Below are 22,757 nucleotides of genomic sequence, written 5' to 3'. Positions count from 1 at the left end.
TTGTTTGGCACATTACTTTGTAATTTGTGCTAATATAATATTAATATATGCGGATTCGTGTATGTACACAATTTCATACAGCAACTCTTGTCGTAGAGATATATGTATTCATGCGGGTAAAAATCGGGATTCATAATTAATCTAACAATGTATATATCATGGACCGTACATAAATGACCAATAGAAATCGTGTGCCTAATGCTTGCTATATTCATGGCGGTGTCCACCTGTCAAATAATATACGTCCAAATGTCAAAGTTTATATATGTACATAAATTTTATAACGTCGACTACCTGTAAAACTATGTATAACTTTGCACTTGACCGTGTGATTTTTACACGTATCATATAAAATGAGCAACGCTCTATGATAATTGAGGTTAAAAAGATACATGTGAGATTTTACTTTCTCTTTATTAGTTCTTAATTATAGGACGTCGGAAGTGTATAATAATCTATGAATTTAGGCGTATTTAATAGAGTTAATCTTAAGGTAATTTTTCGTTCTGTATTATTTTTCTTACGTTCGTTTGATAGTATTTGCATATTAATGTTCATATATATTTTAGGACTCCCAAGGAGGAATGTATTCCGAATGGGCTTCTCTAAGCATTCTAGTTCAACAAGGTTCGGAAGAAAGTCAAAGTGTCTTAGAAAAATTCTCTCCTGGAGCGGGAAAAGAAGTAGCTTTGTCCATTGTACGTCAACTAGCCGCGAATCTTGGTATAACCCAAGCAGCCGAGCCTAGTCCGTTGTGCACAGACAAAGAAGTGCAATGGTGTATGGAAGTAATATGCTTCGGATTGTCTTTGCCTTTGGCTGAACATGATACAGTCAGAGACTGTGTTAATGTATATTGTGAATGGCTCTCGGCATTATACTCTACACCAAAGATTTGTGTACCTACGCCGATCATAGATGATCCTAATTTCTATGCCAGAAAGATAATAAGCCATTTCCATAATTTATTTGTTCCACGAAAAGGAGAAGGTAAAGAGTTAATAGCTTCGTGTTTTCTTTATTCTTCTTCTTCTATGTAATAAATTCATGAGCCGCTTTGCATTAGTAAAATTATTTATTAAATTATAAAGAATTACAATTGGTGAAATTATTTATTGAATTATAAAGAATTACATCTAATAGTCTACAATGATCTTTTTTTTTCATAGTCTGGCCATTTTTATATCAGGATCTAGGTAATTTGTACTAAAAGCACTATATTCCTTACTGAATAGATTAATACTTTTATAAATGAATTATACATAGAGAGCATCTGTAAAACATTGAATATTGTTTTATAGGAACTGACACAATTAATAGACAGGCCGTTTTGTGTCATAGAGTACTTAGAACACTGCAGCAAATTGCAAGAGGTCCAGCAAATTTAGAAAGAGAAACCTGGGAAAGCTTGCTATTATTTCTTATTGGAATTAATGATGCACTTTTAGCTCCTCCAGCAACTAGGGAAGATGCTGGAGAACAGTTATGTGAAAGAGTCCTAGGTGTACTTTTAGAGGTATAATGATCTATAATAATGTATTAATATTAAGCATATTCTGAACACTGTTATTCAACAGTGTTCAGAATATATACAAAATTCTTCCAGGTTTGGCTAGTGGCGTGCGAACGTAATTTTCCTTCCCCACCGTTATGGCGCACTTTACGGGAGTCTTGTCTTCGATGGAGGCACAGATTAGCGTTAGTGGAACAATGGAATCGCGTTTGTCTAGCTCTTACCGCAAGACTATTACAAATTATGTATGGTCCAATGTTCCCGGAATTAAAAATAAGTTAGTTAATGTTATTAGTAATTTATTGCAATATTGATATTAGCAGTTTCTAACGTATAATTATATGTTTAGACGAAGAAGATTCTCAGCTTGTACCACCTACAATGTCGGATGAAGCAGTAGCTCAAGCATGGTACAGACTTTTAAGGACTATAGGTGATCCTGTAGATTTATGTAGACCGGCCGTTGTTTCGCAAACTCAAGCATTTTTACAGTATGCCATTGCAAGCCCAAACGTTATAGATCCTTGTCAGCATCCTTGCTTACAAAGTTTACCACAAATATTTCTAAAAGCCATAAAAGGTATAGCTGGTCAAGTTGACGCGTTTCTTGGTAAGTAAATGTCACTAATTGTATTATGTAATAGAAAAACACGATTGGCGTTACATGAATTATAAAAATAAGTTGTACATTATTGCCATAGATATTACAGACAATATTTTTCTTAATCTGTTTCTACTTTCAAAAGTAGCACATTTACTCTTCAGCTTACTTTCCTGGTGATGGTTGCACGCAGTCATAAATGTTTTAGGAGTTTCACAGGCATGTTGCTGGGAAGAGTGTTGCGTATCTTCTATGGCATCAGGATCTGCTAGCATTGGCAGTGGGGGTATAGGGTGGGACAAATCAAGTGGCAAAGATCTGACACAGCCTTCTCCTACACCTCCAACACAACGCAGACTTGCCAAAAGTTTCAGTGTTACACCTTCTGCCGTCACTAAGGGTATTCAGCACTTCTCTTCTGATCTTTTGTAATTGCATCATTGAAATTCAGTGATGTTGTACATTAATTGTATATACGTATATACATATATATATATGCATACATTGAATAATTATTTCTGAAGCTTTTTCTTAGATTATTTCTTCTCTTATCCCAATATTATAAAACATTTGCTTGATATATACATGTAAAATAAATTTCATTATTTTCTCGAATTGTAGGAATTCCAAAAGCTTCTTTAATTGGCTTAACAACGAGTCGTGTTTCTAGTACACCACCCATGTTGATATCAAACTCAGGACCGTCATCAACTTCAAGTACAACCTGTAAGATTTCATAAATATTAATTACATAAAATGTCGATTCTATTACAATATTATTTGCTGTTTTTATCTTTTCAGCTATGACATCCTTGGTCCAAGACATCAGACCTCCTTTAGCTCCAGGGCGCCCAAAATGTAATAGTATATTACATCTTTTTGGGGAATGGTTGTTTGAAGCTGCATTTATAGGCACTGATGGATGGTCACAAAATTTACCACGTAAATATGAAATAATCAAATGCGTTGGATAGTTATGACTATTATTTTTCTGATTACACAGAACCATCGGGTGCGACGAAACGGCCGTCTTCTGTACTTGTCGAAGGTCCTAGTTCATTACAAGAACCAGTTAATGATGTTCCGCCAACGCTTTGCATAGATCGTTACGAATCTGGGAGAGCAGAAGCACTAGGGGCATTGTGTAGAATATTTTGCGCTAAAAAGACTGGAGAAGAAATTTTACCGGTATATTTAGCTAGATTTTATCAAGCTATGCAGCATGGTCTTAAAGTTGACGAGGTAATCATTTATTTGCAGTACATAATTCATATAAAAATGCATGCAATATTAATTTATTTATTTATTCACAGTCTCGTGAATGTGGCGAAACGTTGGCGAGTATTCTTTTGAATTCAGCGGACTTATTTCGTTTAGACTTAAATGGAGTACAAGTTGTAGTGCCTGCGGTGATATCAGCATTGGAAACTGTACTTCCGGAGAAGGATTTAAAGTTAAAATCCAGCATAGTCTCGAAACCTGATCTACGTAGAGCCTCCATACATTTATTAATATCAATGTTGGCGCTTCCCCTTCATTTTCAAGTAATTAGTATATACACATTTATGTTTGTATTTATTGTCTCATATACCACAATTATGTATAACATCTTTGTAGAATTTGACTATCAAGGAGCTGCCAACGTTTTCAAATCCAATGATTCCGGAAAAAGGCCACGTGACATTCGCACAATTAAAATCAAGACTCATGAACTTGCTTATAAACGCGCTACAAGTTGAAACCGATCCTCAGAATACTCATATGTTATTAGGTAAATCAGAAACTCAATTTATTGGAACATTCGCAATTAAATTGTTAATACTCTTGCTTTCTAGGGGCCCTATTATTAAGTGTACAAGATTCTGCGGCAGCGGAAGAAGTAGAGCAAGTCACTCAACCGGATACTATCGCTCACGATTCTACCGTCAATTTATTATCATCAGGTTTGTTGTATTTTGCGATTCAAGGAACATTGGCTTGTATTACATTATATACAAATACTGAATGCACCATGTTAAATCTTTTGAGATTAATTCTTATTCGTGTTCATACTTAAAAAGTAATTTTAAGCACCATAATTCTAGCAATAGTTTATTCTGAAGTTAATGTTCTGTTGTTTGATATGGCAGCTCATTAACATCTTCCAGTTGCTTGCATACAAAAGTCTAGAGATACAGGCATACTTATGCGATGTAAGATCATGATGCTTATTACTTTTAATTATACTCTATTTGCTTTTACGCGTGCTTGTGTGATACGTCATTCGTTTGTATTATTATGAGTTGTGTTTTGTTGTGCATTCACCATTGTGTACCGTCTCATCATCGCTTGATAGTCACCAGCGATTCAGCCAGTCAAATAAGTATATCCAGTGATCAACGATCGCTCGGCGAGGCCTCTGATATTGCAACTCTTCAAGAGGAGTGTATTGCATTCGGTAAATACAAGTACATATTTCTAAGTAATTCAGCAGTTTATTACTGTGCTCATACGGAACATCGTTAAATATCACCTTATTTTTATTCATTTCTGTATTTCTGTTACACATTCAAGCTTTTTTGGACAGTTCTGTATACAGGCTTGCATTTTGAAAGACTTTTTCATATATCTAATCACACAATATCTTAAAAAGTCGAGTAGTTATGATTAAAAATATGAGACCTTATTGCAGATTCGGCTCATGCGCTTTCGGTACGTGCAACATATTTGGTTTGCCACAGATTAATATCGTCGTGGAAAACGGACCTAAACATTTCATTGGCAGCTCTTGAAATACTGTCCGGATTGGCAAGAACACGTATACGTGAAACAGGTATAGACAATTTATTAAAACAATTTTTTAAATTCATAAAGCTTTTAAAAATTTTTTAAATTTTTAATATAAAATACTCTGTATTACAAGCAGCAAGGAAATTAACAGGTCATATTATATTTTGTTGTGTGAATGCATTGTAGCAGCGCTATTAAATTTTACAAAATTTTACAGATGCATTGGAATGCAAGCGTGCTGTAAAATGGCTCTGCGATTATATTGCCTATCAATGCTGGCGTCCGCCTCCAGCTCACTCAAAGGATCTTCATTCATCCATTGTTGCCGCCTTTAATTGCTTAACTATTTGGTTAACAGCTCATTCACAATTATTACAAGTTAGTACTCTTTATGCTTCAGTTTGATAATTGTAATTAATTATAATCATATTTCCAGGATAAAGATTGCTTAACAACAGTTTTGGAAGTGGTCGAGCTTGGCGTGTCTGGAACGAAAAGTGTAGGGAAGCCGGGAGAACCTATCAAAATGAAAGACGAGAAAGAACTGAAACCAGCTTCTATGCGCGTCAGGGATGCGGCTGAAGCACTGCTTACTGTTATTCTTGAACAAGTAACAATTTATAAATCATTTGCCTTCCAGCAGATTTACGCTCTTAATAACGACAACAAATCATTGCTATTACAGGTTGGCTATTTCCCAAGCGCGTGTGGAGCACAGTCATTATCATCTTTATTGGATGAAGTTTCGCTTCTTCGACATTGCAATAGCTGGACAGGTGGTCGAGTACCTCGCCAAGCAGCAGTTGAAAGATTTCGTTACTTCGTTGCCGAAAATGCTACTATATTAGCTTTATTAGAAGAACCGCTTGGAAATGATCAAGATCCGCAGCCCACTGTCACGGTATTAATACGTGGGCCATTTGGTAGACACGCGTGGACAATGCAGCTCCGACATTTGCCAAGACATAGATCAAGTATAAGAAGTATAACTACAAACCCCGGACGACCACTGCCACTAGCAGAAGCTGCTCCAAGAACCGACTATAAACCGAAATTCTTCCCTGATAATGTCGATCGAATTCCTCATTGCAAAGTGTACGTTTAAATATTTTTATTAAAATGTTGAAAATTAATGTTACCTAAGCTCATTAAATTTTCTCTTTCAGCGATGAATCAATACCAAGTCTCGAAGCAGTCATGAATGACAACAACGTGGTCAGAAATGAACATCAAACGCTAACCCAGTTGTTGGAACGTCAAATGAACATCGAATCAAAGTATTGCGATGGAAGTGAAAAAACATCCGATGAGAAAACGGAGGAGTGCGTGCCTCCACAAATTTGTCATGAGTTTCAAACGGCGCGTCTCTTTTTAAGCCACTTTGGTTTCTTAAACATGGAGCCTAAAGAGGACGACGAATCCAGAAATAATGGCCTAATTGCATTAGATCCGACCATTCCAGGATTTTGCCAGGATTTAGAAACTTTGGATAACATTAGTCCAAGAATGTGTGACACTGCATACATTTTTTATGTTAAAGCAGGCCAGAAAACTGCGACAGAAATATTGTCTAACGTAGTAAGAATTATTTTAATTTTAATTGCCACGATATTAGATGAAAAATTAGATGAAAAAATTTTGCTTTTATAGTTGCACGAAGCAAACGTATCGCCAAATTTTTTGGAATTTTTAAATTCCCTTGGATGGCCAGTGTCGGTATCAGCACATGCTGGTTGGACAGGCCACGTTTCCACGTCGTGGAGAGTAACTCCACAATTGAATGTACCACAACCAGCCCACAGCGATCATGGCGGAGCTTTGTACAATGGTGATACTCATGTGCTATACTGGGCAGATGTTAGTTCAGAAATTGCATTTGTTGTGCCAACTCAATCAAATAATGTGTTGAGTTCGGATTCATTAGAAGAAACAAGTTACTCTAGCGATATCAGTGCCAATCAAGGTATCAAAGATGACAGTGATGATAAAGTTGCATTAACATATGACATAGTATACGTGTGATCATTGCAGTTTGGTTTGAGAAAAGTATCAACGACAGTAATAGTTATCGGAATTGTGGAACAGGCCAAAGTACTACACAAACGTCGCGAGCCATGTCACTAGATCTAGAAAAGCAGCCCCCAAGTTTAACAGGATCTAGCCCGTCCAGTTCTTCTAGCGCGGATCCAGTTAAGCCAAGAAGAACTACGAAACAAGTTTTGCCTGTGCAAAGTGACATAAAAATCATGGTCGTTTGGCTGGAAAGTTTGGAGGACTATGCCCAATTTCCAATCGGTACTTTCATCTTTTAATTAGTTCATAATTCAAATAAAAATTACATGGTAATATTTTACAGGTGACCTTCTTTCTTGTACTTATACTGGTCTCGAACAGACTAGAATAATCCAACCACCTGATGTGCAAGTTATTTTTCTTCAAGCACTCTGTAGCGGACTAATGAGAGTTAGATTACAAGGTCCGGTTTCTAGAATCAATTTAGCTACCCCTTTAATTGATGGGATGGTCGTGTCGAGAAGAGTATTAGGAACGCTTGTTAGGCAAACTGCATTGAACATGGGACGTAGAAAAAGGCTAGATAACGATAGGTATGTAGGATTGAACGAGATCTTTTATTACAGAGCATTGACACTTTCAGCATTTACGGTGTGTTACAGCTATCATCCGCCACACGTACGCAGACGTTTAAAGATCCAAGAAATGGTACAAAAGTACAGAAAAAACTTGACTGATCCAGAATTGTTAACACTATTATTCAGCAGCACTCAAACTTATCAAGTCTAACGGAATGGATAAACAACCGACAAAATTTGCATTAATAATATTAAATCATATATAACTGTATATATGTTTTAATATACAAATTATAATATGGAACTCTATTTATGAAATCAGCACAATATTGAATTTAATAATCCTATAAATGGAATATCAATATCTGCAACAAAACTCTAAAGATTTAATAACTTTTTTAATAAAAGGTAGGACTAGTGAAAAATTATTATGTTATAAATCAATAACAGCTTTAAATGATTCTATAATATAAACCATTATTATTACGTGTTCGCATATATATTCTGTGTATATACGAACTACATACCCGTAATAAGCATAAAATACTTTTTATTTATATTTGAAATAATTATTTTCTACTGTAGGGTATACATGAAATGTATATGAAATTATCATGTATGTATTCAAATAAATGCATACATATAAAGATATATGTTCATTCACGTTTACTCATGATGTTGCGTATATCTAGATAAGAACAAGGTTACGGAAAAAGAACTAGACATGTAATAAAGTGTAATTAAAATGTTATTTGCAAACGACAAAGTATTCAACGATCTCTCGCAACTGTCTATAATACAAATATTTACTGCTAACTAATAAAAAATGGATCTAAATTGGCAACATGAGATTTATACGCGGAAATGTGATGAATACAAAGGAGTTATATAAGAATTTCGATAAGAGTACCAATAGTAATTAGGAAGCTAAGTAAGGGTAGAATCTTTGCGTGCTATCTAAACGATATTGTCATCATATATCAACGTCAAATTTTAGCTACATCATTCTGTTACGTTACTACGTAACAAGTGTACGTACTACGGTGCAACACCTTTAAAGGAAATATCTACGTAGCGCAACAACACATCTGTTCTTTTTATTGCCGCGTAAACAGAAGGAATTACTATCAAGGTTAAGCCTCAATGAATGCAATTTCGATTAAAACGTTGCTTCCGACAATAACGCCGATTTATTAAAATGCAACAAATTTATTGCAATTATAACATTTTTATATTTTGATTATAAGCTGATCGCAAATCTTGTAAACAAAGGAATCGGAATCATTCCTTTTTTAGTAAACGATCGATCAACCGATGTTCCCTTTATTTATCACTACATCCAATGTCAATACAGTTTCAATTAATTGCTTATCATATCAGCCGTAGTAACAGATTACGATATAAAAACTTGCAATGTAATACAGTGACAAATTGCCTCCCGATTGCAACATAATTGCTCACATCTTATGGAGTCGTATATACAATTTAATTTCTCATTAAATTGTTCGAGTGATTTGTCCGACCCTTTTCTTTTCTTCAAGCATTAAATTGACGATACTTTCGAATTGTATGAATGCGATGGCGTCACGCAATGTATTGTAATTGGTCAAATAAATGAACGAACACTAAGGTCGAACCGGCAAGCGCTGGAGCAAAGATTGACCCTCTTCAATGACATAAGTTTGAACAAGATCGAGTCAAGTTGTCATCTGCCACTCCATGCTTTCAAGATAACGTAACCGTTACATATTCTCTAAACTGGCTTCGCAAAGCGAACATGATTTCTTACCATAAATGTTCATATCTAGTCTTCTAAATTGAAATATAGAATAGTATCTTTGTATGTACATCATACATTGTACGTAAAAAAAGAAACACGCATTCCACGTGCATGACTATGATGTGCATATGGTGACTTATAGTGTTTGTACAAGCATGTGTACATGGTATGTATATGAATCGATGGATGTATATGAACGAAACATTTGGCATGAATCAGATACGATTGTTTATTCATTGCAATTGTTTTATCGTTACATGGCTGATAGAAAGTAACGTTTGCTGTCGTTATGTATGTACAATTTGTTTTTTAGTTAGCCCGATCACCGCTACAGTGTCCTAGTGTATCGCATGTGTACATACGTACGCGCGATTGTGTACGTACGTATGTAATTGTATAGGATAAAATTTCACATTGCGACATCTTTCGGTAATGTTGCAGAGCGACGGTTGCATGCGTTGGGCCAAAGAGGATCAGATCCTCTGCGTTGGGCTTCTTCTGCGCAAAAGGGGAATTGTCATTACCTCTACATGGGTATCGGTACCCCGCAGCCCGTATAACCGTATAACCCGTGTTATGTACTCTCGCCGGCCAGACTTTATAATGTGAATCCGAGTCGGTTCGGGTACAGTTTGCGTTCGCTTTCTCAAGCGAACGGTTGGTAGCTCCATGGTCGGTGTTGGTCACATGCCAATAAATATCGTAATTGTGTGTTTGTTCGGTCGGATGATCCGTGACTAGTTGTAACCGTTACTCAAATTCAAAAAGTGTTCGTCCCAGTGTACGTAATCAATTACACGAAAGATCCGCCTAAAAGCGAGGATAAGTGAATTCGCGGAACATAGCTGACCAACAAATTTATGCAGTAAATGTATCATTAGGGAGGATCAAACTATGGATCAATTTTGTGGTACCGAGTTCTGGGTGCGTATATACTTTTTGTCTTGCTTGCATTGCTTCGATATCTTCGTGTTCTTTTTTAAACGAATATGTTCCTGATCGAACACACCAGTCGGCTCCTGTTCCAATAATCACCATTCCAATCTCATGGTTTCTCAATCGCGAGACTAAAATTTACGCGTCATGAAATTCCGGTCGAGAGAGAAAAAGAGATTCGGTCTTGTTTTTCCATCGTTTTGTTAACATTATAATGTTTTCCTTACCGGAAGTTTATTATTACGATTTTCAATGACCTTGGCACAGGAAAAACGTACGAAAAATTTTAATCCAAATATTAAACCGCAAAGAAATCGTTGGATCGCATTATGGGAAATGATTTGTTGATTAGCAATCATTTATTTCGAAATTTTTCGATTAAACACTGTTAAAAAACTATTGTGGCGGCTATCTCCTACGCTCTCCAGCAGATGGCTAATTAGTCAACACCTTTCCCCGCTACTATATAATTTTTCACCGATCTGTATATATATGTATATGTATAATATTTATATCGTCCTCGACCTTCCTTACCTTACGATATTTAATAATGAGTCCCTTGGCGGGCCCAGGACAACACATTTCTTCCCTTTCCCTTCCTCTTACATGGTATTTTAAGTTATAAAAAGATACACGAAAGTAATGTTCCGTTTTCTCTTTTTTCTTCTAGAATGATACTATAGCATGGAACACGGATGATCCAGATATCCCAGAATGTTTTCAAAAGACTATGTTGATATGGATACCGTGTGCATTTTTATGGTTCTTCTCACCGATAGAAGCTTATTATCTTATAAGTAGCAAGAAGAAAAATATTCCATACACATGGTTATATATTTCTAAACAAATACTTTTGGCATTATTGATTGTACTTACTATCGTTGATATAGGCAATGCTATACATAGAAGTTCTTATGAAAATGTTTTTAGCGTTGATTATTATACACCATGTGTAAAGATAGTTACCTTTGTGAGTATTATTTCGCATCCATTTTTGGAAACCTGAAGGAAGGCTAAACTTATTGTTCACACTGTTTCTTTTTGTAGATTCTAGCATTTCTTTTAGTAATATATAATAAGAAGCGTGGAATGCGTACTTCTGGATTATTATTTTTGTTTTGGTTTGTTGTTGTAATATGTGGAGTTATTCAATACAGAACCGTATTAAGGGTGTACATTAAGAAGGTACATTAATTGTTTATGAAGTTGTATTTTTAAGAGATTCATAATTTAACTTTCATTTGTATTTCTTTTTTAGAAAGAAGTCACTTATTCGTTTGTATCATATATGATATATTACCCAGTAGTAGTAATTTTATTCTTGTTGAATTTTCTGGTTGACGCGGAACCTGAGGGTAGTGAATATCCAAAGGTAAGTTTATCTTTGTTACATCCAGTTTAGTCTTCAATCAATTTACGATGCACCATTAACTCTGCATATTAAATTTAATAGGAAGGAATACCATGTCCAGAGCAGGCCTCTTCCTTTCCATCAAAAATATTTTTCACATGGTTCGATCCGATGGCATGGAAAGGATTTCGAAAACCTTTGGAAGCTACAGATTTGTGGTCTATGAATGCAGAAGATTCGGCCGGAGAAGTCGTCCCAAAATTCGATAAATACTGGAACAAAAATGTGCAAAAAAACAACAAGTGAGTGTGATATTCATAAATACTTGACGATGATTTTTAAAAAGATAATGAGAATCAATATTATGAAATGCCTGTGTATTAAATTACATTAGTAATAAAATGTCAATCTACTTTTGCTAACAAGAGTATTTTGGATTTGCTTTAGGTAAGTTCAAATATATAAAGAGAAAGTAGTTGCCTATATTTGTAATTAAATTAAATGAAGTTCGATGTTAATTATAATATGTTTAATAATAATAATAATAATATTGTTTGCATTTTTTTACAGTGTACACAACACTAAGGCATCTTTTAGAAAGTCTTCTGGACAAGTAGATTTTAATAGTGGACATAAAAAAAAGGTATCATCGATTTTGCCACCTCTTTGTAAAGCTTTCGGTGCTTCCTTCTTATTCGGTGCCATACTTAAGGGTGTACAGGATGTTATGACTTTTGTTAGTCCACAAATATTAAAGCAAGTATCAATAGATCAGTTCTGCATGATCTTTTTCCTGCTCTAAATAACAAGTTTGTTATTTCTGAAATTAGTAAAGTCATTAGGAATCACAACTGTATAGATTATAATTGTTATTATTTTTAATTTAGACTACTCATTCGTTTTATTGAGGAACGCGAGTCAATGTGGAAAGGCTATTTGTTAGCAGTTTTACTCCTAGTTACAGCCACATTTCAAACATTAATTTTATCTCAGTACTTTCACCGCATGTTCTTAGTTGGATTACGTATACGTACTGCATTAACAGCCGCAATTTATCGGAAGGCATTGAGAATGTCCAACACTGCTCGAAAAGAATCAACACTTGGTGAAATAGTAAACTTAATGTCTGTGGATGCACAAAGATTCATGGATTTAACGGCATACATAAATATGATTTGGTCTGCACCTCTACAAATCGTTTTAGCCTTATACTTTTTGTGGGACCTACTGGGGCCAGCTGTACTTGCTGGTTTAGCTGTTCTACTTATTCTTATTCCAGTAAATTTATTGATCACGAATAGAGTAAAAACATTGCAAATCAGGCAAATGAAAAGCAAAGATGAAAGAGTTAAATTAATGAATGAAGTTCTCAATGGCATCAAAGTGTTAAAATTGTATGCCTGGGAACCTTCGTTTGAAGAGCAAATATTAAAAATACGTACAAAAGAAATTCAAGTATTAAAAGAAGCGGCGTACCTCAATTCTGGAACAAGTTTTATCTGGTCGTTTGCTCCTTTCTTAGTAAGTTTCTCTAAAATCGCTGTAAACTTTTCAACATCGATACGACTATAATTGCAATCTTCTGATCATTTGTTTGATTTTAGGTATCTTTAGTATCCTTTGCAACATTTGTACTTATAGATGAGAAGAACCACTTAAATAGTACTGTTGCTTTCGTTTCTCTTAGTCTTTTTAACATTTTAAGATTTCCTCTGTCTATATTACCCATGATGATTGGAAACATGGTTCAGGTAATTAAAAACTCATTAAAATTCAATTATATCGTGCTTAATTACATATTGAATAATGATTTTAATGGCATTCAGGCTTGGGTTTCCGTTAAACGTATTAACAAATTCATGAACACAGAAGAATTGGACCCTAACAATGTTCAACATGATCCATCTGAATGTAAGTATTATTTATTATTATGGTTACTTATTAAAACGAACACACTATAATATACCGATATATAATTTATATAGCTCACGCGCTATTAGTTGAGAACGGTACTTTCACGTGGGAGGCGGATAATATTGAGAAACCAACGTTAAGAAATATCAATTTACAAGTAGAACAAGGGCAGTTGGTAGCTGTTGTTGGTACAGTGGGATCTGGTAAAAGCTCTCTAATATCAGCACTTTTGGGAGAGATGGATAAAATCAGTGGCAGAGTGAACACGAAGGTTATTAACGAATTACATATACTCCGATTTAATTAGACGTTGGCGAAAGATATTAATTCTTTTTTCTCCATATAGGGATCTATTGCTTATGTATCTCAGCAAGCATGGATACAAAACGCATCGTTACAAGATAATGTACTGTTTGGCAAACCACAGCATAAAAATTCATATAATCGTGTGATCGAAGCGTGCGCATTGAATCCAGATTTAAAGATATTGCCTGCAGGCGATCAGACTGAGATCGGAGAGAAGGGTATTAATTTATCTGGTGGACAGAAGCAAAGAGTGGCCTTAGCAAGAGCGGTGTACAATGATTCAGATGTGTACTTCTTAGACGATCCTTTGAGCGCAGTAGATTCACACGTTGGTAAACACATCTTTGAGAATGTGATTGGCAACAGCGGTTTACTCAAGAAAAAGACAAGGATACTTGTAACACACGGCATCACCTTCTTACCAGAAGTCGATAATATAATTGTTCTGAAAGATGGCGAGATAACCGAAGTTGGAAGTTACAAACAGCTTCTGGAGAAAAAGGGAGCTTTTTCTGAATTTTTAGTTCATCATTTGCAAGAAGGTATACATCAATTCTTCTGATCTTTATTTTCGTTATTCGTATTCTCTTGATTAATGTTCAATTATATTTTTCATGGTTCTAAGTTGGAAATCGTAAGTCAGTGAAAAAAGTAATTACGATTCCTTTCCCTAAGTCAATTTGTTTGCGATTGTACGGAAAATGGTTCATATTGCATTTGGCTTGAGATTTTAGGGTATCAAGGTTATTAATATTTCTGGATTCTTTTATTTTAGTAATTTTTGAATAGCCAATTTGTATTTTGAAGTCATCTTTCGTGCAATTTTTTATTTCCACCTAATACAGTATATAACATGCATGCAGGACTACCTTTTTTGCATAACGCATGTCCCATTTGAACCTCGGTATCGCTGAGAAATTCTTTAGATAAATACAATAGTTCATTTGTTTCCGTAACTTGTGTTTTAAAAATTGCCATTAACGTCCGGTACTTGCAAAATGAATTGAAAACTTTTTTATGTAGAAGAAAAGATTTTTCTGTTACTAAATTTTAATATTAGGAAATTATTACGTTGTCATACTACAATAATGTACCTTTTTTTTCGTTTAATATGACGTATTATTTTATATCTATTATGATAAATTTGGAACAGTGCATGCTGATGATGGGTCAGAAGAAGATTTAAATGAAATTAAACAACAACTGGAAACAACGATTGGTTCTAACGAATTGCAACAGAAATTGACAAGAGCCAGATCAAGAACATCAGAGAGTCAAAGCGAATCTGGTTCTATCACTGAGAAAAGATCTTTACGAGGCTCATTAAAGAAGTAAGTTTCTTTCACTGTTATTCGACGTTTGACATTCGTCCCTCTATATATAGTTATCACAACTTTAAACAAACTTTTAGACAACATTCTACAGACAGTCAACAATCAGATAGTTATATACGCAGTAACAGTGTGATGGATAAACCAACACTACCAATTGACAAATTAGTAGAAGTGGAAAAAACTGAAATTGGCAGTGTAAGTTGTTTTTTTGGTCGCTTTAAAACTATTGTTGAATATGCAATTATATATTTCTCCTTCTTTTTTTTCATTAAATTAAGGTCAAATGGCAAGTGTATTCGCACTATTTCAAATCGATTGGATGGTTCTTATCGATAGCGACCATTATAATGAATGCAATTTTCCAAGGATTCAGTATTGGTTCAAATTCTTGGCTGAGCGTGTGGTCCAATGATAATTTAACAGATTACAATAACACGTTCGATAGATCAAAACAGGATATGTACCTTGGAGTATATGGTGGACTTGGACTTGGTCAGGGTATGTTTTTAAAATTTTATGATTATTATATGATACTTAGCACTTCTTCTTTACGAAAATTGAGTACGTTAGCTGTTTTTGTAAAACAAAACCATTGTAAGTTTAATAAGGTAAGCTTATTGGGCTTGATTGAAAGTTCTCCAAAAAGAGCATGTTCCTTCACAGATTACATGGTTTTGAGGCAATTTAATTTTTCTTCGTTAGAATAAGCAATAGGTATGAATATAAATATGCACATGTCTTAGTACACCATTATACCAAATACCTGTTGTTTCCGAAATAATTTTACACATTAACCAATGCTCCAATATTAATAACATCTCAGCGAGTGTGGTTTTGCTGTATCTATAGAACGTTAATACTCACAGTAAGGGCTTTCATAGTGATAAATGTTAAAATGCAACCATTTCAATGTCTTTGACACTAGAAAGAGTATAATTTATATTTCGCATGCATTTATCTTCAGTTATTAATTCTAATGTAGATAAGTATAACATAATTGATAAAGGAGAAGTCTTACTTACACGCTACTAAAACTTAGAATTCCAGTTGATTGATTATAATTTCATTGAAAAAAAAAGTCAAAAATATCGAACCAAAGAAAATTCCACTATCACGTAGTCTCATTGTAAAGATTAACCATCTAACGATTATTTTACAGTAGTGCATGTCCACTACTTGATTCCTATTTTTTTAACAAGCTATGATAGTTTGCCATGATTTGCTGATAATGTACCTTTGTTAATAATCTTTTCGTTTCTAATTATAAATGCATCTCGATATATGTGTGACTGCAATAAGGAACTTGCAGAATGATGTTATACATACGGTGAGCTAAGACTAGGATTAAATGAGTTGGTTTTATTTTTCTAAAACGATCTAGATTAATAAGCGAATGCAATTTTTGCAAGAAGAGTTGCAAATTCTTGATATAAATATATCGGAATCAATGATGTATCAAAATTACCACGAATCGTTGTAGGCTTAACAACGTTTGCTGGGTCGTTAATCATGGCAAAAGGAGCGATATACGCTTCCGTGCGTCTCTTCGAGAGTATGTTGCAACGTAATCTTCACAGCCCAATGTCATTCTTTGACAGTACTCCGATCGGTCGACTTCTCAGTCGATTCGGTAAAGACACCGATGTCATTGATAACGTTTTGCCAACAATACTACGTTCCTGGATTACTTGCCTCTTTTCGGTATGCTATTTGTCTCTTGTAAATGTTGTGCTTAACAATTACTGTTTCTCATGCGAAAATAACCGTTTACTCATTGCAATCACGACTTTGATATTATACATATACCTTATTTGATATTTTATTAATTAAGCTAGACCTTCGAAGAAGTATACCTATGGTAACTATATGAAGAAGGTATGAACAATCACTTAAAAATGTTGTTTGCATGCCGAAGCAAATTATAGTCATGTACAGACAAGATCATTTTCTCTAAATTGATTTATTACTTTTTAATTTATTAAAAGCAGAGGAAAATATGATTTAATTATCAAATTTGAGTTCTATTATCATCGGTACATATTCTTCTCTTTTCAGCCATTTTATGAACTTATTCACGATTAATTTTGTCGAACGTGATATTAAAATAGATATAGTGTCTGTTTCAGGTAATTGACATCTAAATTTTCATTAGAAGAGCTCTCAGAAAGATCGATTCTCGTCTTTCGTTTTATTTATTCTTTTGTATAATCACTAACAATCTACATGCACTACAACTTGTACAGTAGTATAATATCATAATTAGGTAATGGACACAATTATACCATGAACTTTTATCTTATAAAAAACAATGTTGCTTGTGCTTGTAAGTTCCTTATGTAATTTGCATAAATTTTTCAGTATTAACTGCCTAGCTTATTGTGCGTTGTTATCCATTACATGTGCCTAGCATGATACTCCACAGCAAACTTCACCCACCTCGCATAACATGAGACAGAACAGCATTTTTTAATTTTTTGGTATTACAAATTTATCTGTTGGACAATATTTCTTTCTTACTTGTTCATGCGTATTAGAAGCGAATAGATATTTATGAAATCTTACAAACAATTTCTTGACATTCGTCACGAGAAAAATTTATATCGTAACAAATGAGAAACTTGAATGAAGAGAAACATTTGTTGAAGTGTTTCAGATCGGTAAAATGCTCTAGCATATTTCTCTCATCGATTCTCAACTATTTAAGATTCGAAATTCTTATTGATATGGTTACAATGAAAGCCAATCATGTCTGATGTTGTAGCGATGGCGAGTTTTTTCTGCGATTTGGCACCGCAGCTGGGCTGCTGGCTGGCTGCTCGCCAGATGCATATAGTGATGCTGCGTGCTGTGATGCGTTCTCCATTGACCTTCTTTGATACGACACCTACTGGTCGCATTATCTCCAGGTTTGCTAAAGACGTCGACGTACTGGACACATCTCTTCCACAGCAAATTTCTGATAGCATCTATTGCTTGTTCGAGGTAATTGTCGGAAATGCCTGAACCAAACTGTAATCCATTGATTCTTATTATTTCTTTCTCACATGTTCTTTAGTCATTACTTATCATATGGGTCCACTTTGAGTATACTTCCATTTTATGAAAGGGTTTGTATTGGTTTGAATCTTAAGTATCTATCATTTAAATACATCACATGGTCATCCCTTTATTTTATACGTGTAGGGTTTGAAATTATATGTTGTCATGTTGCCTTTGTTCCTCGGTTTGTAGCTTTTCGATAAGTTATTTGCTGTACCGGAATGTACATTTTATTCGGAACAACTAACGTACACGAACTATGTTGTATCAGCAGTAACTGTGTATAATTGTGTCCGTTCCAGTAAATTAGATGTTTAATGTATCATAAATGGCAAATATGAGAAAAATATGGTAAATATATGTAAGACAATGAACGATGGTAAATGGTTGTGCAAGTATATATCAACTAATATTTTCATAATAATTGTGTGTAGTACATGTTTGGTTTAAGATGTCATTATATCGTATATGGGTGGAAAAAGAAATATTGTTTATATTTTATTTTATATTTATATATAAATATAAAATATATATAATCGATATATACATATATATCGATGTCGAAATTGATATACACGAGTATCTCTTCAAATGAGTTGCATGATCATTAAGTTTTAAATTGTTTCCTCACAGTTATTATCATTTTATAACTGCATACAAGAACATAAGGGTATATGTGTTTTTAAGATTGCGATACGGTTCATACGATTATGAATAAGAGATACCTTTGTTAAATATATTTTTTTAAACAACACCTTTACATTACAGGTCATAGCAACTTTAGTGGTAATAAGTTTCAGTACACCGATATTTGTGGCAGTAATAGTACCAATAGGTGTAATCTATTATTTTGTTCAACGATTATATGTTGCTAGTTCAAGGCAGCTGAAACGTCTGGAATCCGTTTCAAGATCTCCGATATACTCGCACTTCAGCGAATCTGTGTCTGGTACGTAACGACACGAATGCATGACTAGGTGTATTCAAGTATTAAAAGATGATAACATGAAAAATTATATCACTATATTTTCTTCTTAGGAGCACAGATTATCAGGGCATTCGGCGTGCAAGACCGATTTATTCTTGAGTCCGAAAATAGGGTAGATTTTAATCAAATTTGCTATTATCCTAGCATAATCGCAAACAGGTAGAATTTTCATTTCAATTTCCAATTCGAAACGAGAACATTCTGTATTAGATATAAGATATTATTGTTCTTTGTAGATGGCTGGCAGTGCGTTTAGAAATGGTTGGAAATTTAATTATTTTCTGTTCTGCACTATTTGCTGTCTTATCAAGAGATACTATGGAGCCGGGTATGGTTGGTCTATCTGTTAGCTATGCTTTACAAGTAGGACATCATTTACAAAGTAATTACGGTCATAGAGAGTCAACGGTTGATTAACAACGCTTCCCTTGCTTAGGTAACCCAAACGTTAAATTGGTTGGTAAGAATGACATCGGACGTCGAAACAAACATAGTAGCTGTAGAAAGAATAAAGGAGTACACAGAAACACCTCAGGAAGCACCGTGGAAGAATCCTAATCACGAGCTGTCTAATGATTGGCCTGTAAAGGGTCGCGTAGATTTCAAAGATTACAAAGTTCGTTACAGGCAAGGCCTGGACCTTGTACTTCGTGGATTGTCGTTTTCTGTCAAGGGAGGAGAAAAAGTTGGCATTGTCGGTAGAACCGGCGCCGGCAAGTCGTCTCTGACGTTGGCTCTGTTCAGGATATTAGAAGCGGCCGAAGGACAAATTACCATCGATGGCGTCGACATCTCGAAACTGGGTCTTCACGATTTAAGATCCAGACTGACTATTATACCGCAAGATCCTATATTGTTCTCTGGAACTCTAAGAATGAATCTAGATCCATTCAACAATCACACGGATGAAGAAGTTTGGACGGCGTTGGAACATGCGCATCTGAAATCTTTTGTTCAAAGTAAGCAGCACTTCAATCAAATTTATGTTTTGATATACAAGAATACACAATGTTGCATTACATTTTAGACTTGGCTAGTGGTCTTCTACATGAAGTGACCGAAGGCGGTGATAACTTAAGTATAGGTCAGCGACAATTAATATGCTTGGCGAGAGCTTTACTTAGAAAAACAAAAGTACTTATACTCGACGAAGCAACTGCATCGGTTGATCTTGAAACCGATGACTTAATACAGTCGACAATTAGACGAGAATTTAGTGAGTGCACAGTACTTACAATAGCCCACAGGTTTAATACTATTCTTGATTCAGACAGGTGAGTTTCACGATTTTTAAAAGGATTTTTCAAACGTAGATTGTTATTAAATACATTTTATGCTTTTAGGGTCATTGTCCTCGATAATGGACGCATTATGGAATTTGATTCGCCGGATGTGTTACTTCGTAATCCATCAAGCTTGTTCTATGGTATAGCTAAAGATGCAGGCCTTGTAATTTAAATGAAATTCGAATATTATGCGAGCAATACGAGAAATTGAGGAAGTTTTTAAGTTATGAAGAAACATTTAACGAAAGAAAAGAATATAGCTATTCGTTTGCATAGAGTAAAAGAAATACGAAATATTCTTAGACTTGACACGTTCAGAAATTTTTGTAGAACAACTTTTTCAGTCAGACTCTATGACATATATAAAGCGTCTCAAAGTACTCACTTACAAAATAGTATGAACATCTGTTACTTAAAGTACTGCCATTTTAGTAGCACGTTCTGTGCTAAGTAGTATAAGTTTATAAATCTGTGTACAGTGACTTAAAGAAATCGTTTTAATAGTTTTAAAAAGAAAGCTGCCTTCAGGCTTACACTTGCATGTGAAACCTGTGCGACGTACAAAATATAACAGTATTTTTTTAATTACTCTTAACTTACACTCTAATTTTTATTTGTACCGTCTTAGCGTTTTATCTCACATCACAGAGGAAGGTAGTTACCTACGTCTTAGCTTCTTTTGCACAAGTTATTGAATTAAAGTTACTAGCTATGAGAAATCTCATTCATTGGAATAAAATACTGAATTACTTTCGTGCAACTTTTGCACTTGTAAAGATGGATACGATGCATTCACTAGATTTTGTGAATATGTTCTTAAAAAAAGTGTACACGATGCAAAGATATCCTTTTGATAATTTGTTTCTGTCACCGAGTACTAAATACTTTGATTGATATTATAATTGTTTAAATACTATATTACTAGATATTATAATGTAAATGAATTATACATACATATATGTATATATTTACACACACACATACACATACAGGATGCCAATGAAATTGTGGTACACTTGGCCAAATGTTGATTTTACATGCAACTTATCTTTGCGTCTAGAATTACCATTTGACCGCTTGCATCATAATTTCGGAAACATTTTCCATACAGAGTACTTGATTCCTGTAGTGCCATGCAACCTGTAGGACATCACAGAAAATGATATTAATGCACAATTGAAGTACTTACTTTCCTTACGATCTTTCACGATTTAAATAAAAACTATTCACGGTGCTATTATGCAGTAAGATTAGTATTTTTAATCTTTCGATGATCAATGTTTTATCACACTTTATCTACTTCGAATGTGATTACTTTTTAATAACTACTTACCTTATATATTATACAATGACGTAAATACAGCTGGTATGGCGCTAAACAGGATACTATATATGAACAATTGCAAATAAACAAAAAACATCTAGGTTTCATCTTGAGATAATTGTATTTTTTGAGCATGGTAAGGAAATTATGTATATAAAAATTTGTACCTTAAACTGTTTATACACCTCTAGTACAATTCACCATTATACTGCTTTTGTACAAAAAAAAGATAGCCATTGCAAATTCTTCAAATAGTATATATTCCTCGATAACAGTATAACATTAAATTTGTCAGATTTTATAACAGAAACCAGCGATAGGTAAATACTATGTTAAACAATATCTTTTGTTAAAACCGATAAGTTCATATAAATACAAAAGATACAACTTTTTTTGTTTACTATTCAAGATACTACTATTGTTCATTCAAAGTGGAACGTAATAATAAAGACTTCAATGTTTATTTTAAAATGTTATGTAAAATAATCTTAATAAACAGTTGTAATCAACATTACTTAAATACAAAACTGGAAATGTAGGACTATATATTTATAGTTCCTCCTAAGTTCATCGTCGTATCGGTCTTAAGTTCATAATGTATTTAAAAATTATACCAAGTACCTACATATTCAGAAAACTCATCTTAAAAAAGTAACATAAAATTTGCGAACAATGTTTTAATTCATCAAATTCATGCCATTATGCGACACAGATATTTCGACAATATACAAGCTAGAAATATTTGAAATATACAAGTTACACAAAGTAAAACTTAAAATTAATATATGAATGAACGTGACGTAAAATTATTAAATATTTATTGGAGACATTGATTTATTAAAAACAATAATCGTGGTTGTATCTAGGAGCAATCGTAATTTCACTTTTAGCATTTGTGTTACACCAACCTTTTGTTTGTTTAGAATTTACATACCATTCTTTGAAAAAATATTTTGCCTTAGTTTTCTATGTAGACAAAATTTATCGCAAAATCACCGTTTCGACTTTGCTGTAAATGCAAGGAT

At 34.1% G+C, this 22,757-nt stretch overlaps 2 protein-coding genes across 11 annotated transcripts; both read left to right on the top strand.

Moving 5' to 3' along the window:
• Positions 1 to 199: 199 nt before the first annotated feature.
• Positions 200 to 8,125, top strand: LOC144470022 (ral GTPase-activating protein subunit beta). Of its 6 annotated transcripts, XM_078180798.1 has the most exons (25): positions 200 to 394; positions 468 to 493; positions 570 to 990; positions 1,170 to 1,196; positions 1,302 to 1,516; positions 1,607 to 1,790; positions 1,863 to 2,123; positions 2,323 to 2,514; positions 2,736 to 2,840; positions 2,916 to 3,056; positions 3,118 to 3,356; positions 3,428 to 3,658; positions 3,732 to 3,885; positions 3,950 to 4,057; positions 4,450 to 4,551; positions 4,786 to 4,926; positions 5,020 to 5,034; positions 5,101 to 5,261; positions 5,320 to 5,493; positions 5,569 to 5,978; positions 6,050 to 6,461; positions 6,534 to 6,846; positions 6,915 to 7,178; positions 7,240 to 7,489; positions 7,559 to 8,125. In XM_078180798.1, exons 3-25 carry the CDS (start codon positions 585 to 587, stop codon positions 7,683 to 7,685), a joined length of 4,632 nt encoding a protein of 1,543 aa, XP_078036924.1. In that variant the 5' UTR covers positions 200 to 394; positions 468 to 493; positions 570 to 584; the 3' UTR covers positions 7,686 to 8,125. The 6 variants fall into 6 exon arrangements, with proteins under 6 accessions (XP_078036924.1, XP_078036921.1, XP_078036923.1 ...); XM_078180795.1 differs by having other exon boundaries at positions 200 to 493; XM_078180797.1 differs by lacking the exon at positions 1,170 to 1,196 and having other exon boundaries at positions 200 to 493.
• Positions 8,126 to 9,704: 1,579 nt separating this feature from the next.
• Mrp (Multidrug-Resistance like Protein 1) lies at positions 9,705 to 22,712 on the top strand. 5 transcript variants are annotated; one of them, XM_078180621.1, is made up of 22 exons: positions 9,712 to 10,178; positions 10,861 to 11,160; positions 11,238 to 11,375; positions 11,449 to 11,562; positions 11,644 to 11,843; positions 11,968 to 11,988; positions 12,112 to 12,297; positions 12,429 to 13,062; positions 13,146 to 13,292; positions 13,368 to 13,452; positions 13,527 to 13,726; positions 13,802 to 14,303; positions 14,915 to 15,092; positions 15,173 to 15,290; positions 15,374 to 15,593; positions 17,857 to 18,077; positions 18,903 to 19,083; positions 19,173 to 19,281; positions 19,359 to 19,485; positions 19,559 to 20,081; positions 20,150 to 20,396; positions 20,466 to 22,712. In XM_078180621.1, the coding sequence occupies exons 1-22, from the start codon at positions 10,149 to 10,151 to the stop codon at positions 20,578 to 20,580; spliced, it is 4,596 nt and encodes a 1,531-aa protein (XP_078036747.1). In that variant the 5' UTR covers positions 9,712 to 10,148; the 3' UTR covers positions 20,581 to 22,712. The 5 variants fall into 5 exon arrangements, with proteins under 5 accessions (XP_078036750.1, XP_078036747.1, XP_078036746.1 ...); XM_078180620.1 differs by lacking the exon at positions 17,857 to 18,077 and adding an exon at positions 16,576 to 16,796 and having other exon boundaries at positions 9,713 to 10,178; XM_078180622.1 differs by lacking the exons at positions 11,968 to 11,988; positions 17,857 to 18,077 and adding an exon at positions 16,576 to 16,796 and having other exon boundaries at positions 9,713 to 10,178.
• The last annotated feature ends 45 nt before the right edge of the window (positions 22,713 to 22,757 follow it).

The sequence above is a fragment of the Augochlora pura genome, chromosome 5 (assembly GCF_028453695.1).
Source record: "Augochlora pura isolate Apur16 chromosome 5, APUR_v2.2.1, whole genome shotgun sequence".
NCBI classification, from domain to species: Eukaryota; Metazoa; Arthropoda; class Insecta; order Hymenoptera; family Halictidae; genus Augochlora; species Augochlora pura.
This window is presented reverse-complemented; position numbering and strand designations above follow the sequence as displayed.

Coding starts and splice junctions, on each gene's coding strand:
- Mrp (XM_078180621.1), top strand. CDS start 10,149: ATGGATCAATTTTGTGGTACCGAGTTCTGG. Junction 10,179..10,860: donor TTTGTGGTACCGAGTTCTGG/GTGCGTATATAC, acceptor TTTTTCTTCTAG/AATGATACTATAGCATGGAA. Junction 14,304..14,914: donor AGTTCATCATTTGCAAGAAG/GTATACATCAAT, acceptor AATTTGGAACAG/TGCATGCTGATGATGGGTCA.
- LOC144470022 (XM_078180795.1), top strand. CDS start 458: ATGAATTTAGGCGTATTTAATAGAGTTAATCTTAAG. Junction 3,057..3,117: donor ATGGTCACAAAATTTACCAC/GTAAATATGAAA, acceptor CTGATTACACAG/AACCATCGGGTGCGACGAAA. Junction 3,886..3,949: donor GAATACTCATATGTTATTAG/GTAAATCAGAAA, acceptor CTTGCTTTCTAG/GGGCCCTATTATTAAGTGTA.